A 17,940-nucleotide genomic window follows, 5' to 3' on the forward strand; every position below is an offset into this window, starting at 1 on the left:
GCACATTCATAAAATGGTATATTGTGCAACTATTAAAAATAGTTTCAGAAGAATATTTAATAACATGGAAAAAATGATCTTGATAGAAGTGGAAGGAAAAAACAACAGTGTGTGTGTGTGTGTTTGTCCACTTGTTTTCTCAGAGAGAGAGAGATTTCAGTTTGGTCCCTTTGACAAAGCTCTATCCTTGTTAGGTTTTTGTTTCTGTACTTACAGGCGTTTTGCAATAGTTATTTATTTTTTTTATTATATTAACATTTTATAAGAAACAGATGAACCAAATTATGGCTTTTTCACAGTACATCTCATAGCAATCATAACATATGTTTTTGTAAGACTTAAGTAAGAATTACTACGAATAATAGCCATCAGAAGGCAAACAAAAATGGAGTGCATGGATGGCTCAGTCAGTTAAGCGTCCAACTTCGGCTCAGGTCATTCTCTTCTCACGGCTCATGGTTCAAGCCCCGCATCGGGCTCTGCGCTGACAGCTCAGAGCCTGGAGCCTGCTTCCGATTCTGTGTCTCCCTCTCTTTCTGGCCCTCCCCAGCTCACACTCTGTCTCACTCTCTCTCTCTCAAAAATAAACAAATACTAAAAATAAATGTTATTTTAAAAACAGAAGGCAAACAAAAATGCAGTGCATGGGTGGCTCAGTCAGTTAAGTGTCTGACTTCAGCTCAAGTCATGATCTCATGGTTCGTAGGTTCAAGCTCTGCATCGAGTTTTGTGCTGACAGCTCAGAGCCTGGAGCCTGCTTCAGATTCTGTGTCTCCCTCGCTCTCTGCCCCTCCCCCACCTGTGTTCTGTCTCTCTCTCTCTCTCTCTCTCAAAAATAAATATAAAAAAAATTTAAAAAGCAAACAAAAATGAAATGTTTTTGTTGCTGAGTAAAATAAGAGATAATTTTATTAGTTGTTACAAGTTTATATCCTTAAACACCATCAGTCTTAACCTCCCAATCTCCTTCACCTGGCAACCACCACTTTACTGCTTTTCTCTTAAAGGCATGATTTTTTTTTTTTATTCCATATATAGGTGATATCACACGGCACTTGTCTTTCCCTGACTGATCTTGGTTAGCATAATGTGCTCACGGTCAATCTATGTCCAAATGGCAGAACATACATGCAGAAGAATGAAAACGGACACCTATCTCATACCACTCACAAAAATTAACTCAAAATGGGTCAAAGACCTAAACATAAGCCCTAAAACCATAAAATTTCTAACAGGAATAAACCTGTCAATATTGATTTTAGCAATGGTTTTCTTGGAAATGATGCTAAAAGCGTAAAAAAAGCAAAAATCAACAAATGGGACTATATCAAACCCAAAAGCTTCTGCACAACAAAAGAAACTATTAACAAAATAGCACCCAGAGATAAACCCACCCTTAATCTATGACAAAGGAGGCAAAAATATACAATGGGGGAAAAGACACTTTCTTCAACAAACGGTGCTGGGAAAACTGGACAGTTACATGCAAAAGAATAAAACTGGAGCATTTTCTGACAACATACACACAAATAAAATGGATTAAAGACCTAAATGTGAGACCTGAAACCATAAAACTTCTAGGAGAAAACAGGCAGTAACTTCTTGGACACTGGGTTTAGCAACATTTTTCTAGATAAGTCGCCTTAGGCGAGGGAAACAAAAGCAAAAATAAACTCTTGAGACTACACCAAAAATAAAAAGCTTTTGCCCAGTGAAGGAAACCATCAACAAAACAAAAAGTCAACCTACTGAATGGGAGAAGAGATGCACAAATGATTTATCTGATAACGGATTTATATCCAGAATATATAAACAACTTATACAACTCAACACCAAAAAAACCAAATAATATGACTAAAAAATGGGCAGAGGACCTGAGTAGATATTTTCCCAAAGATATACAGATGTCAACCAGACACATGAAAAGATGCTTGATATTACTAGTCATCAAGGAGATGCAAATCAAAACCACAGTGAGGTATGACCTGACACCTGTCAGAATCACGAGAATCAAAAAGACAAGAAATAACCAGCATTGGTGAGAATGTGGAGAAAAAGGAACTCTAGTGCACTGTTAGAGGAAAAGTAAACTGGTGCAGCCACTGTGGAAAATAGTATGGAAGGTCCTCAAAAACTTAAAAATAAAAATACCCAGTGATTCTACTACTGGGTATTTAACCAAAGATAAAGGAAAACACTAATTTGGAAAATATATGCACACCTATGATTATTGCAGCATTATTTATAATAGCCAAGAAATGGAAGCAGCCCAAGTGTCCATCAATTGATGAACAGATAAAGAAAATGTGTGTGTGTGTGTGTTTGTGTGTATGTATGTGTGTATATATATATATATACACACACACATATGTGTATATATATACATGTATATACATATGTGTATATATATGTGTGTGTATATATGTATATATATGTGTGTATATTTATGTGTGTATATGTGTATATATATATGTATATATATGTATATATACATATATACATACACACACACACACAAACACAATGGAATATTCCTCAGTCATAGAAAAGAATGAGATCTTGCCATTTGCAACAACATGGTTGAGACTACAGGGTATTATGCTAAGTGAAATATGTCAGAGAAAGACAAATACCATATAACTTAACTCCTATGTGGAATCTAAAAAACAAAACAAATAAAGACACAAAAAGCAGAAACCGATCCTGAAGACAGAGAACTTAGGGTTGCCAGAGGGGAGGGGTTGGGGGAAGATGAGCAAAATGGATGAAGGGGACTGGGAGATACAGGTTTCCAGTTATTATGGAACGAATAAGTCACAAGAATAAAAGGTACAGCATCGGGAATAAGTCAATGGTATTGCAATAGTGTTGTGTGGTGACAGACGGCAGCTATGCTTGTGGTGAGTGTAGCACAACATATGGTCTTGTCTGATCACTATGTTGTACACCATACACCCGAAACTATATAACATTGTGTGTCAACTATACTTAGAGAGAGAGAGAGAGAAAGGGCAGCCATAGGAGAAAATTTTTGCAAACCCATGTATCAAATAAAGAGTTAATATCCCAAATATACAAAGAACTAACAACTTAATAACAAGAAAACAATCTGATTAAAAAATTGACAGAAGATCTAAATAGACATTTTTCTAAAGAGGACATTAAAATGGCCAACAGGCGCATGAACAGATGTTCAGTATCACCAATTACTAGAAAAATGCAAATCAAAACTACAGTGAGAGATCACCTCACACCGAAAAGAACGGCTATCATCAAGAAGTCAAGATATAGTAAGTGCTGGTGAGGATGTGGTGAAAAGGAGCCCTTATACAACTCACATTTGTTTTCCTTCTGGCTAATGCCAGTTTGTTAACACAGATGGTCACTTCAGTTAGCAGGTGAGTTTGGATGTGATTTCTGCCTTTGCACCCTCTCAATGTGCATTATATTCTGGTTTAATGTTTACTAAATCATAAAAGTGTTTTCTTTCTCTACTACCTTTGTGGAGGAAAAAACTTCTAGGTTGAGAAAAGATTTTGTTTTGATACTTCTACAATACACTAGCGCACTGGGACACCACGTAACAATCAGAGTGAATAAACCACTGCACTGTACAAAACAATGTGGATTTCACAAATGCAATTCTGAGTGTAAGACGCCAGACACACAGGAGCACGTGCTGTGTGATTCCATTCATATGATGTTCTCAAACAGACAAAACTGATCTACGGTGCTGGAAGTCGGGACAATCTTTACCTTGGTGGAAGGGGATTGGTCAGTCACTAAAAGGGACACAAAATGGGGTTTCTGGGTTATCGATAATGTTCTGGGTCTTGGTCTGGGGGCTAATTACACAGGTGTGCTCAATAATAAAAGCTGAGTAAATACTTCTGATTCCTGCATGTCTCTGTGTGTATACTCTAATTTCAATAAAAGTTTTCAAATATAGGGGCGCCTGGGTGGCTCAGTCGGTTGAGCATCCGACTCTGGCTCAGGTCACCGTCTCACGGTTCCTGAGTTCAAGCCCCGCGTCGGGCTCTGTGCTGACAGGTCGGGGCCTGGAGCCTGCTTCTGATTCTGTTTCTCCCTCCCCTCAGCTCCTCCCCTGTTCATACTCTGTCTCTCTCTCAAAATAAATAAAGATTAAAAAAAATTTTTTTTAAGTTTTCCAATGTGGTTTTCTCATTTACTCTTTGGTTGGCTCCAGAATTACACTTTCAGGATCACTGGAGTCATGAATATGACTTTCATTGTATTTAAATTAAAGCATTTTAATGAAAAAAGACATATTTTGTTTTCTAGATTCTACCCAAGTCTCGTATCTGGCTAAAATAATTTTATTTTCTCTAAATCATAAGGGACTATATCACAGTTAGGAAGAAGCCCGTCATATCTGTGGATAAGTTCTAATTTGATGTAACAAGAGATAATAAAGCAACTAGTAAGTATTTGTGAAGCAAAAAATTGTTCTAATTTTTAAATCTTATACACAAAACATGTCTTTAAGAGACAGAGCAAAGAAATGTTCTTCTCTAGACTCCAGCAAATACCTTAATTGAAAACTAGTTAAGATGGTAACATTTTGGTGGCTATTGTTGTAAGCAAGGTAGATAAAAGAACTACAGTGAAAGGCAAAACATCATTTACTGTTGTGGCTCCATGTGATTAGCACTGTGCTAAGTTCCGGGAATATTAAGAGACCTTTCCCCTGGGGAACTCAGAATCTAGTGTGAAAAGCAGACCTGCTTGTTCAATTAACTAACAGAATGCAAATAGCTGGGACCTTTTCTAAGGAAGATCGCTTATAATTTTGTTTCCTATGCTTCAGTAATCCTTGCTACCCTTGAAAATTCCAGGTACTGGAAGAAACAGAGAAATAAACTAAACTTTTCAAAGATCATAACATAAAAACATACTTTAAACTCCACCACCGTGCAATTCTTCCTGAAGATACTCGCTCCCTCCTCATTCTCATGGGGAGACAGCTGAAAAAATTGCTAAACCATGTGTCAGTCTTACAGCTTTACTGACCTCATATTCAAGCTTGTAAAATAATGATACAAGAAATTGTTCAGTCTGAGAATATTCAAAATTCAGTGGAGTGCTATCATGATAAATGACGGGAATCCGATTCGATTTTCAGGATTTTAGCATTTTGAAGTTCTAAAAAACAATTCTTCGCTGCCCAGTGGTTAAGTATTAAATTGGGTTTCCTTTGTGGGTATGAACAGTCAAGGAACTGAAGTATCTAGCTTCGTATTGATCAAAAAAGTTAGTTTAATGTCAAACTAAAATTTGTCTCACTGATAATTAATAAGATGAAATTTTATTCTCTCACGCTTTTACTGTAAGGTCTTAATTCCACTATTGATTACAGTAGCCAACAATAAACTATTTTTTATCAACAAGAATAACACAAATAATCACAACAATATTTTTTACAACCCTGTTACTGGACAAATTGTAAATATGTGTATATCAAAATGTAAATTTAAAACTTTTGGAACGCTAGGTTACAGAGGGTAAGAGTCCTGTCTTTCAGGGGTATTAACTCTTCTTTCCCTATCTCCCATCACAAATACATTTTGCACATGATAAACAGAGATAAGTGTTTCCTCTTTTTATGATTACATTGTAATCCTATCTCCCTGTAAATGATTTCCTGGCAGACTGAATTTGGTCACATCTGTTCCTTTTCCAACCCTCAAATTTATTTCTAGTACAATAATTAATTAAGTTTGCTTTAGCCATAACTGTAATGCTCACACCATTCTGTAACAACAATGAAAGGCATCAATTACTATTTAATGTTCATGCACTGGTTAGTATTAGGATTAGTATTAATTAGTATTTCTTTTACATACCTTTTTACTAAAACCTCTGATTTCTCTGAATTTTCGATAGACAGGATGTAAAGGTTAATAAACCAGGTCAGTGAGTATTGGTACATGGGCTCGATGTTAGCTAGATCAGCGATAGAGAAGAACAGGATGGTGGAATGGACGGCAATAGGCCGATAGCCCATGCGGGTGGCATCAATCTTTTTCTCCGTCTCTTCGGCTACTTCCTGCTTTTGAGAAATCTCATTAGCCAAAGCCTTGGAGGAAGATAATATCTTAATAGCAGTTTCATCTTCTAATATATTGCCTTCTGAAGACGAAAGAACTTCTAAAATCTTGTCTTCTATTTCTTTTAACTGCCTGGAATAAAACACAGTTTTCTCAGAAGAAAAAGAAATCATTTAAAATCCCTTCATGCACACATTCTTGTATAAGCAACAAAGGGCTCGGAACCTAAAGAAATGCATCACTTTGTGACAAATACCCGTAACGGTGCTATTGTATAATTAATTTTTTATCTCACAAAATGTCAAAAAGTCAGGTTCTGCTCCACTTCTCTTTCCAACGATCATTTGCATGGGAACCAGAGAGAGAGGTGTAAACCAGTCTGCTCTGCCATCAAGTGCCTCAGCCCTGAGTGCGCAGAAAAGTATCACTCCATTTAGTTTTTGAGGAGTTTCATGACTCCTAGAGCTTTGCCCTTTGTGTCTACGATAGAGATATTACAAGCAGAAAGTGGGATGCAACGTATTCTTTCAGACCGTGCCCTGATGAAAAGAGATAATGTCAGCTACACCACGAATATTACAACTTTTGCCATGAGTTGTGGCAGCCTTCCGGTTCTTCCAGTGCCCTAGAACTTGTACGGAAGATTATACTCTCACGCAATTTTCCAGACTCACATAGAGGGCTTCTAGTGCTTTAGATTTTCCTCTTCAATCTCCCCATTTGACGTTCCTACTAAATCTAACAAGATAGTTCTTTAAAATGTACTCTAATCCATTCTAAGTGATCTTGAAACAAGTCAGAGCGATTTTGTGTTTCATAATGTGTGAAACCTTTTGTTTTCAGCTCCTTGTAGTATCAGGGCTTGCTTTTCCTCTTCGAGGTCTGGCCTTTCGCGTGCCACTACGATCCCCAACAACTGATCTTGCATCCCTTCAGACGTGATCATGAAGTTTAATAACGTTACCTGTAAATGAAAGAATATTCAAGAACTGCATCATTACGTCTATTGAGAAAGCCTCTGCTTTTTTCAGTTCTGGCCTTAAAACAGGCTCTATTTACTATGGTAGGAATATGCGAAAAGTGGAATCTGTAGAGATGATGATTAAAGGTAAATGCAAGCTTGACTGCCAGATTAAAAACCCACCAAAGTTTCTCAGAGTCATAAATGCAGTATTTCAAAGGGTTTGGTTTGGCGATCAATTTTATTCCTGTTTCGAACAGGCCCAGTTTCTGACAACTGTTTAATCCTCAAATCAATTAGGGTCAGGTTGGAAGCTATCCTTCATACTGGCTGGACCAGCTGAGTTATAGGTTAAGGATCATAGTGGTGTCAAAAAGTAAAGGGAACTCTTACCAAGTGAGATAGGAGGAAAAAGAACACTATTATTACTTGAGTAGCGTATGTATGATATTTACAATGTGATAATCATATTACATAATGTATGACACACAATACAATATTATAATATGGCCTATTATAAAAACATGTTACAATATGAATAGCTACTATTGTGAACTAGGGAATGTACATTTTAATGGTGTCCATCAAGGTGCAGTCTACCAAGTTGAAGTCCACTGACTCCAAGGTGAAGTCTAAAGCATCATCCCAGTATCTAATGGCTCTTACACGCTTTGGTTCTACATCTTACAATTCCTCCTTCTCTGGTTCCTTCCCATAAGTAGGAAAGTAATCATGGTCAGGTCTCTCCTTTCATAAAGCAAATAAACTAGTAAGTCATTCTCTTGCTCTCCCACAATCCCTTTCAGCTGTGGAATGATCTCCCTTTGTGTTCTCACGACCATATTCATTGAAACTGTTGTTTATATAAGCTTTCTGTCTCTATCTCATTTCGTTTTTCAGCCCTCTACAGTCTACTCTCATCCCAGCCTCCACACATCCATAAATACACACAGCAATAAACTATAGGAACTTTCTGGCTCTGGTCATCAATAAACCCATAAGTCAATAAATACTTACCTGACCTTGGGTTATGTTGAGCACTGTCCCCCAACCTTTATTCCCCCCCACCCCGGCCTTTTTAAACATCTATTTTGCAATCTGCCTGCCCTCTGCCTGTGTGTCTTGAGTTCAGGTCTGCACTTAGGTCTTGAGCATCACCTCTCACACCTCCTTTCCATGTCCTTTCATTTTTGATATGCTGAACTAATTGTAGAGTCCCATGCACACCAACTAGGAAATGTCTGCATGTTCTTCAGCTCTGGCTGCTGAGTGGGAGACTTTATGTTTCCCCACCTTTCCCTAGTAAGAGAATTTGAGACTATTTCCTTTACAGGAATGGAGTCATTCTGCCTTTGTAAGAAAAGTTTCAGAAAGTGTAAAACAACTGCTTGCAGTACGCCTAGGAAGGTGACTCCCTTCTCTGCCCAAACCCGGCACCTTCTCCATGGTAGTTTCCTCTGGGTTAAACTTTTCCCCTCACCTGACCCATGGTGGGACACTTAGTATAGATTCCATGAACGTAATCATAAATTTAGATGGGATAATAAGAAATTCCTGAAATCGAGCAATTAAAAACTCCATTAAATGTTGTTTTGTAATTCTCTACTGCTTTGGCATTTATTCGTGGAAAACAATTAAGCTTTCGAGAGAGTTTCCCTGTTGGCATGAGAAAACAAGTGCACAAGTTAGATTTCCTTTAATCCCCAAGCTATAGCCATAGTACTGAGGGAAATTTATGTTTTACAAATTCTATCTCATTGTATTCAGATACAAGGAGGAGGTATTAATTCATATTCCATTAATGTTAGATCTTTCGAGATCAAGATTTTGTAAATCTAGGCATTTGCTCACAAATAACAATAAACATTCAAACAAATAATAACAAAGAAACATTTCAAGTTATCTAAAATATGATTTCATAATTTTATTTTCATTTAGATTCAAAAGGATTATAGCAGCATGCTATCATCCCTTGGGAACTTTTGAAAGCAAAGGTACATAAAAGATCCTAAAAATAGGATGAAGAGGAAGTATTTTAATTTGTAAATGAAAGCAAGTAACTGCCTCACTATGTTTTCTAATCCCTGTTTAATCAATCCCAGCAATTAAAAATAATGAAGCAATAAGGCACTCTAGGGATCTTAAGGATTTCAGGACTGAATCATAGATCAGTTTCTTCCCCACAGCAGTTTATGACTTCTATAACTAGTTACTTGTCAACTAAGAATCGTTGGTTAGTGGTGATATTTTCATAGACTTTACTGAAAAGTAAACATGGCTTACCACGTCATCTTTTAAAAAAATTTTAACACAGCTTTGGGATTTTATCATTTTCTCTTATGCTTCACTCTTTCTCACTTATATTTAAAAGCTAAATAATAATGCTAATTGTTAACACTCAAACAACACTATGTGGTGGGCCTTAGTCTAAGCATTGGCACAGATTAATTTAATTAGCCTTTATACCCCTCCATGAAATACACATTTATTATTCCTGCTTATAGACTAGGAAATAGAGCCACAGAGAGGTTGAATAACATCACACAATTGGCAAGTGATAAAACTAGGATTTGCACCAAGATAGTTTGGCTCCAGAACCTATGTTCTTAATCACTGCTAGATACTACCACTCCTAATAGATAAATAGATAATACACAGTTTAGGTGTGTAGATAACATTTATTTTAATAAGTTAAAAATAGGTGGCCAAGAACTTCCATATTTTAACATTGTGTTTTTTTTAAAACTAAGCTCAAGACTTTTCCCCAGTCTTCCTGGCTGCCCTGAAGCAGTAGGGACATACTTTAGAAGGGACATACTTTAGAATGGACATACTTTAGACTGGACATACTTTAGTATGTCCCCAATTCTGAACTCTTGTGTTTTCTTAGTCATAAATATGGTCACTTTACATATACATTATTTACAGTGTAAATCTCTTGAGAGCAGTGACCATGTTTGTTCATCTTGGAGGGAATGAATTAGGTCATCTTTATGTTTCCTCTGCCTCTATAGGGAGATGCCTATGTTAAATATTTCCAATAAAGGACAGTTTTTGAACTCTCTGGATAAATCTTGTCTCTATATGTAACTTTCAAAATCAAAATCAACATTTCTTAATGTCCTCTCCTGTAAGATTTTTAAAAAAATATTTATTTTGAGAGAGAGAGCACACATACATGCATGGGTGTGGGGGGCGCAGAGAGGGGAAACAGAATCCCAAGCAGGCTCCATGCTGTCAGCGCAGAGCTGGATGGAAGGATTGATCTCATGAACTGTGAGATCATGACCTGAACCAAAATCAAGAGTTGGATGCTTCACCGACTGAGCCACCCAGGCACCCCATCTCTTCCTACCTTCTATAAATAAAAGTTATCCCTCCCTAAACTCTCTCATTCCACAAACATTTATCAAGAGTCAACTTTATCGAGTGCCAAGATTTGGGAATAAAAAATGGAATGACCTCCAGGAGCTCAGTTGCAGATCAGTATCTCAAGTAATTTTAGTCATTGACTAGGACTTTAACTTTGCTCTTGAAAGGAATTTCTAGTCTTTTAAAAAGAATTAGTGATCAAAATCAGTTCCTTTAAGTAATTATAAAAAATCAGATAGCAGCAACCTTATTCTGAGAGAGAAGAATGGATTTTTGTTAATGCCAATGCCAAGAATTAGCATATTAACACTTATTACAAAGGATGCCCATATGTGCCATCTCTCCTTAACGAGGAAATTCTAAGAATGATATCAATTATAGAAATTGGATTCTCAAAGTTTACTTTTCACTGCACACTGAAGTCTCCTTTATTACTTACATGCACACACAAAATAAACATTTAGAAATTATTATAGCTATTTCAGGAACTGCCAAGCAAGGACAAAATCTTTTTCTTAGGAAGACCTGTTCTTCTTATGGCTTAGGAGGCAAATATAGTCATTAATTGTACAATTCGATAAAGAAACATTCACTTTAGATACTGGCCTTTACTGATGTTTCAGGAAGATAATGAGGATTTCTTAGCTTGGTAGTGATATAGAAGCGGAAATCTGGTGCGTATTCAATGGTAGAGTCCCCGAGTCGGATACATATACTCCCACCCTGCTTAAAGGTCTGTTTTAGTAGAACAGGTTCCAGGATAGGATCTAGCTCTTCTCCAACATTTTCTAGTAACACTGGAGTAAAATCAGAAAAAAGATGCCATGTTATTTTAAATACTCACTGTAAACATTCAACTCTCCAAACTCTTTTAGCCTTCTACATTGCTGTTATTCCTAGTTACCTATAAAATTATTTTTGTCTTCTGAGTATAAGGAAATGGTATCATAAAAATAACTGGAAGTCTGTGGGAAGGGCTTAACCGGTGGGTCTGTCTTGTCATTGTGCACACCTCCATGTTTTTTGGTCTGCAATTCACCACGTGCCCAAGTATGATGGCAGTGAGGTAAACCCGTCTGAGACACCAGAGAGCAAGCGTTTCAAGTTGTAGTTATTTGGTTACATTTTTAATCATAAAAGTAACTCACGCTTAGGTAGCACATGTGGGAAATGTAGGAAAGACTAAAAGTATTAAGCAAGGAGGCTATTAGAGCTGCTGGCTAAAGCTAAGTAAGCAAGCCAACCTCTAAACTTATAAAAGTCTTAAGGTTACAAAATCAAGTCAATATCAAAACCCTAAGGCTAACCAAATACGAACAGCCAATTTTAAGCTATTTAAGCTTTTGCTCCCTACTTGTTCTCGATCCTCAGCTCTGGTCAGTGGGGCACCCTAACAGCTTCCAGTTTGGTGCTGCCCAATTCCAACTGTGTTTTGCTCAAATAAACATTTAAAAATTTTAGTGTGCCTCAGTTTATCTTTCAAATATTTTACACAGTTGTCTCATACTCCTATGCAGGTGGGTAGAAAAATGACACAAAACTATGTTTGATAATTATTTGTTGGATAAATTTGTCTCTTCAGTGTTTTTATTCATCTTTTTCTATACACAATTGAGACTAAACAATATACCTAATTTTGCATCCTAATTATTTTGCTTGACATTATAGCATAAATATTCCAATTAAACCTGATAAACATGCTTTTAATTACTGTATAATAGATATTTACTTTATATTTTTTTAAATCAATTCTCTATTATTATATATTTCAATTGTTTTCTGTTCTCAGTGTTACAAATAGCACTGTATACAAAAACCTTGTGCTTAAGAATATTTTCTTATGATAGCATTCTAGAAGGGGAATTCCTGGCTGAAAGATCAGGGACATTGTTAGGGCTCATGACACATTCGCCAAATTAGTCTTACATTTTGGTGTTTGGGGTGCTATTGCAGCCAACCTTGAATAATGGTGTTTCGCACAAGTCCTTCAAGGGACTAGATGTGCAGTCTTGATGGGAAACAAGCTTAGGGCATTGGGATAAGCTGGAGACATTGGGACGAACCTCTACTGCAGTTACAGACATATTCTGCTCCTTCCCAGAGGTTACTCCTGGCTTAAATGAATTTCCAAAATTGTCTTGTCAATTTCTTTCACTGCTGAGATCTTAATTAACCGAAGCAGGCATGTCAGATGATTTTTAAATTCCTTTTCACATTGGCTTGAATGAAATGATTATTTTTCATGGTTAAATAATATGAGAGTATTATAATGTATTAAGTACCTGAATCTATTATTTAGATTGCTTCCATTTTTCCATTGTTAATAATGCTACAGTGAACATCTTTTTGAATAAACCCTTGTGTTTATCTCTGATTACTTAATCAAGCTGGAGTCCTAGAAGTGCAATTAATTTAAAGGCCATTTATATTGCCAAATTACTTTCCTGAATGGCTGAAGAAATTTCAGAGTTGCAATGAGCCCTCATTTTTTAAACCTGTTTTTCTATAAACTTGTACTTACAAATGCCAGGCACCGTGTTGACATTTTATTTTCTCATTCTCAAATGCTTTCAAAAGCATGGAGTATTGTTACCCTAGTTTTGTATATGGGGAAACTGAGGCAAGGCAATTGAGGTAAAATTTTCAGTTAAATCATAGTAAACGACAAAGCAAATACTTGAACTAAGCCGTGTGTCTTCTTACACAGCTTCTTTAAACACAATGTGATAGGGATGCCTGAGTGGCTTGGTCGGTTAAGCATCCGACTTCGGCTCAGGTCATGATCTCGCAGCCCGTGAGTTCGAGCCCTGCTTCGGGCTCTGTGCTGACCGCTCAGAGCCTGGAGCCTGTTTCAGATTCTGTGTCTCCCTCTCTCTGTGACCCTCCCCCGTTCATGCTCTGTCTCTCTCTGTCTCAAAAATAAGTAAACGTTTAAAAAAAATAAAAAAAAAAATAAACACAATGTGATATTGCCAGCATTAAATACTACATTCATGACTTTTGCAATCTGATAGGTAAAAAATAGTTAACACTTGTATTCAAGGCTTGACGTTTCAGTTGATCTTTGTCTAGTTATTTTTTTCCCCTCTGGATATTGTATATTAGTATATTTGCCCTGTTCCTGGCACATGTGTACTGTGTATTACAATCAGGTTCAGTTCTAAGTGATAAAAAACCTAAACTAGTGACATGGAAAAGAAGGACTTTATATCTCATGTAAAGGGGAGCCTGCTGTAATTAGTCAAGAGGGGGAAGGACAGTGTGTCTAAATGGTCAGAGATCCAAGTTGTTGCCATCTCGCTCCTTTTTGGCCAAAATGGCCTTTCAAATGACATCCACATTCCAACCATCAGAAAGGAAGAAAACACAGAAACGGGGAAAATATCTCTTAAAGATATTTACAGAGAAACACAAATGGCATTTCCACTTATATCATGAGGGCCAGACCATAGTCAAATCATCACATACAACCACAGTGGCAATCAGGAAATTTCTTTCTTTACTCTGTACCCAGCTAAACATGGGGGTAGCGCTAGTTTTTAAAACTTCATTTGTATTGTTTTTTTAAAATATTTACTTAGTTGTGAGAGAGAGACAGAGTGCAAGCGGGGGAGGAGCAGAAAGAGAGAGGGAGACACAGAATCTGAAGCAGGCTTCAGGCTCTGAGCTGTCAGGACAGAGCCCGACGTGGGGCTTGAACTCACGAACCGTGAGATCATGACCTGAGCTGAAGTTGGATTCTTAACCAACTGAGCCACCCAGGTGTCCCTCATTTGTATTTTTTAACACTGTGGTAGCAAATAGCTCCCCATCCCCCAGTTTTCTGCCTGTTTTCAAATTTGTTTACATTTCTTTTTACATTTTATATTCCTGTAGAAATTTTCAAAACTTGTTCAAAAGTAAAAAGAACAGTACATTGAATGTGATGTACTAATCATCCAGCTTTGACCCTTGACCCTTGCAAATGTAGCCAATCTTCTTTCATTTCTTCCTCATCTCATCCTGGATTATTTACAAACAAATCCTAGAAATCCTAAAACTTCACCTTTAGATATTTGGCTATCTCTGAAAGGTAAATACTCTTTTTTAAAATTGCCACAGCTTAAAAATTTATCAATAATTCACAATTTTATCAGATATCAAGGCAGGGAATATGTTTCTACCTGATCTTAATACATTTTATAACGATTTTTTAATTATTTACTGTTTTCCAGTAGGTTCCATGGCCAATGTGGGACTCGAACTCACAACTCTGAGATCAAGAGTCACATGCTTTCCCAACTGAGCCAGCCAGACACTCCTGTCTTAAAATATTTTGATTATAGTTTGATTGTTTAAATTGGGGTACAAATAAATTCCACAAATTATAATTGCTTGATAATCTCTTAAGTTTAGTGTTTCTTGGCTTAGCTGAAAAATTTTTATAGTCAAACCTATTAAGCTTTTTCTTTTCTATTTTATCCATGTGTATTTTCCTAGAAAGTTCTTTTACAAAGACAAGATATCATTCCCCTATGTTTTCTTTTAGCATTTCTGTCTTTTATTTTTCCTTTCATATTTAATTCCTTAATTCATCTGGAACATATTTTGGTGTGAGGGGAGACTCAGTATATTTTTCCACAAAACCATTTTTTCAACACCATTTGCTGAATGACCTATCATTCTCCCATTGGTTCATAATGCTTACCTGATGATGCATTAAAGGCTCATATTTATTAGGGTTTATTCCAGAACTTATTCCAGTTGACTCCAAACTCACTCTTTTTTTTTTTTTTAACGTTTATTTATTTGTTTTGAGAGAGAGAGTGCACGAGTGGAAGAGGGACAGAGAGAGAATCGCAAGCAGGCTCCATCTGCCAGTGCAGAGCCTGATGTGGGGCTCGATCCCACAAACCTGTGAGATCATGACCTGAGCTGAAACCAGAGCTGGAAACTCAACCGATTGAGCCACCCAGGCACACTCAAACTCACTCTTTTTCTGAACTGGTATTGGCTTTTTTATTTTCTTTCTTCTGTGTTAGTTTTAGTATTATTTCCAAAACTTTTATTTCTGAAAGAGTTGACATCTTTACAACATTTAGTTTTCCTATCAGACAGATAGGTCTTACTCAAGTCTCCTTATTTTTCTGTGAAGTTTTGTCACCTTTTTACTCTGCATTGTTAAAGTCATCCTAAGTTTTTGTTTGATTTTGTTTTGTTTCCTATTCACTAGTTGAGTATAATCACTACACACTTATTTTTTTCTCGGTTGTTATTTTTAAATATTCTTTTCGGAATATATACACTCCATTAAATTATTGTATCCTAATAGTTTTTTAGCTAATTTTCTTTGGTTTTCTAGATGAAATATATTGTCTGCAAATAAAATGTTATTTCCTCTTTCCAAATGTTACCGCATCCTCATTGTTTTACTGCACTGAAAAGAACTTTCATAATAATGTTAAGCAACACCAGTGATACTAGATACCAATCTCTCATTTTTATTTTTATATGATCAGATTTTTAAATCTATTAATTTTCTAGAATAACAAATGAACTGAAATTGTTTTTATGGAATAGTATAACGTTTAAATTCTGTGGAACTGCCTCAACTTTTATTGACAGCATTGTTTTGAATAAAATCTCATGTTCAAATTATTTTTCCCTAAAATATATTATACAATTTCATCCTTTACACTTATTTGTTTCCTATTTTGAAATGGAATTAAGAGTGTCTATAGCAATATGTATGAGTCCCTTTCAAAGCTAAAATACATATTACAAAACTTAAATATTATAGACTTAGTTCTTTTTCCCAAAAGTGAAAATTTATTCCTTACTAACAGAATCAAGTCTTAAGCCTGTTAAGTTTTCTATAGCCTCCTTATTTCAAAGAAATCTGTTCTCAGAATTGAATATTTACTATATTATAAGCCTCAGTGAAAACTCAAAAGTATTCTAAACTTAAAAAAACAGGAAAAGAACAAAAATCAATAGGTATATGAATTATCCCAGAATGCTCTCCTTATTTTGACTCCTTTAACTTTTAATTAGATCAAAATATGTTTCATGTTAAAACACAGGAGCAAAAATTAATGAGATGGGCTTTTCTTCATACTTCTATCATCAAAGTTAATAAAATGCTGGTTTATGTAAAAACCTCCTTCCTCATTTCCAAATGTCAGCTCATCAGTATTTGCAAAGCTTGTGGGAAACCAAGATCAGGGACCAAACACACGGCTTGCTAATATCTTTTGAGTAAGGCAGAGAATCTCACTAAAAACAGTTATCCTTACCAACAGAAATATAAAGGAAACCAAGTATTCTTTTAATACTTATTTCACTTAGGAGAGCAACTGATATCAGTTTTTTATTACGTATTATCTACATTATTCTATGTTAGACTTCAAATTAATAGAAAAAATCTTCCGCATATTATGTTCGACAATGCAGCATACTGCATCCACAGGAGAGTCAACCCTTTTGGACCACCTCCTGGGAACCCTCAAAGAGCTTGGAGGTGAGAAGCAAACAGTTATGCACATAATAAAAGGGCAATAATAGAAACCTATAAAAACTGCATTATTGGCATTTCATTGGAGAGGTTGAGAATTCACAGAAAAAGAGGTGTTTGAGTTGTACCTTAAAAGGTAAGCTTAAAAGATTTCACCAAGTGGATGGAAGAGCAGAGAAAGCCAAGAGATGTGAAGCAATGTCATGTTGTATGTACCCCCTGCTCCCGTGTTCTAAATTTCATCACATGTGTGATCTCGGTCTCCCTCTTCAAACCAATAATATTGCTCCAAAATGGCAGAGACCAAGTCTGTCTTGTTCATGCTAGGTTTTCAGTGGTAGTGGCAAAACAAGTATTTGTTAGGTGAATGAATGAACAAAACAAATGAGCAAATGAAATAAACCAGAAGTAGTCTTGCACATTACACGCAAGGGGGAAATAAAGTGAAGTGCCAGGAGAAAAAAGGAAAGGCGGCTCAGGTATGACAGAGGCTGCCCTTAAGGCAAAGATTCTTTTTCCACAGAGGTAATGAAAAGCCATTCAGAGATGTTTTAGACAAATTGATTTTTTTAAAAAGATTTTATTTTGCTCTACATCCAACATGGGGCTTGAACTTACAACCTCAAGTTTAAGAGCCACATGCTCCATCAACTGAGCCAGCCAGATGCCTCTAAGTTGATGCCTTTTTAAAGTTTTGTCTTGTTTTTCCAGCTTTATCGGGATATAAAATTGATTTATCAGCAATATTTATATGATTAATATCCTATGCACACCTTATTCATTGGTGTAGCTAATATAGATGTATCTTTCTTTTCTACAACGTTGGCTTTCAAACTTTTTTTGTAAGCAGTAGGATACTTTTTTCCAAAGAGGTTATTATCTTAAGACCCAGTATAAACAAAGTAAAGGGAGGCCTGTCTGGTTGAAGAAGAGCCAGGTCGGTGAAGGAGGAGAAAACCTCTACCTTCCCTACCCAGGCTGCCAGCAAGGGATGACAGACTAAAAGCCATTGTTCTTAATAGGCCACTATCAACTGCTTATGTTTT

The 17,940-nt window shown here is 36.3% G+C and overlaps 1 protein-coding gene across 7 annotated transcripts in view; it reads right to left on the reverse strand.

The window, feature by feature from the left end:
* The window catches only part of DNAH7 (dynein axonemal heavy chain 7), a 267,521-nt gene that overhangs the window by 66,113 nt on the left and 183,468 nt on the right, over window positions 1-17,940 (reverse strand). For all 7 annotated transcript variants that reach the window (XM_040475707.1, XM_040475712.1, XM_040475714.1 and 4 more), the window contains 3 exons: window positions 11,008-11,198; window positions 6,899-7,032; window positions 5,865-6,200 (listed from right to left, as the gene is read on the reverse strand). In XM_040475707.1, coding sequence (XP_040331641.1) covers window positions 5,865-6,200; window positions 6,899-7,032; window positions 11,008-11,198 — 661 coding nt within the window. The remainder of the gene's footprint in view (window positions 1-5,864; window positions 6,201-6,898; window positions 7,033-11,007; window positions 11,199-17,940) is intronic.

Source organism: Herpailurus yagouaroundi, unplaced genomic scaffold (assembly GCF_014898765.1).
Source record: "Herpailurus yagouaroundi ecotype Mexico unplaced genomic scaffold, PumYag 140, whole genome shotgun sequence".
Taxonomy (NCBI): domain Eukaryota; kingdom Metazoa; phylum Chordata; class Mammalia; order Carnivora; family Felidae; genus Herpailurus; species Herpailurus yagouaroundi.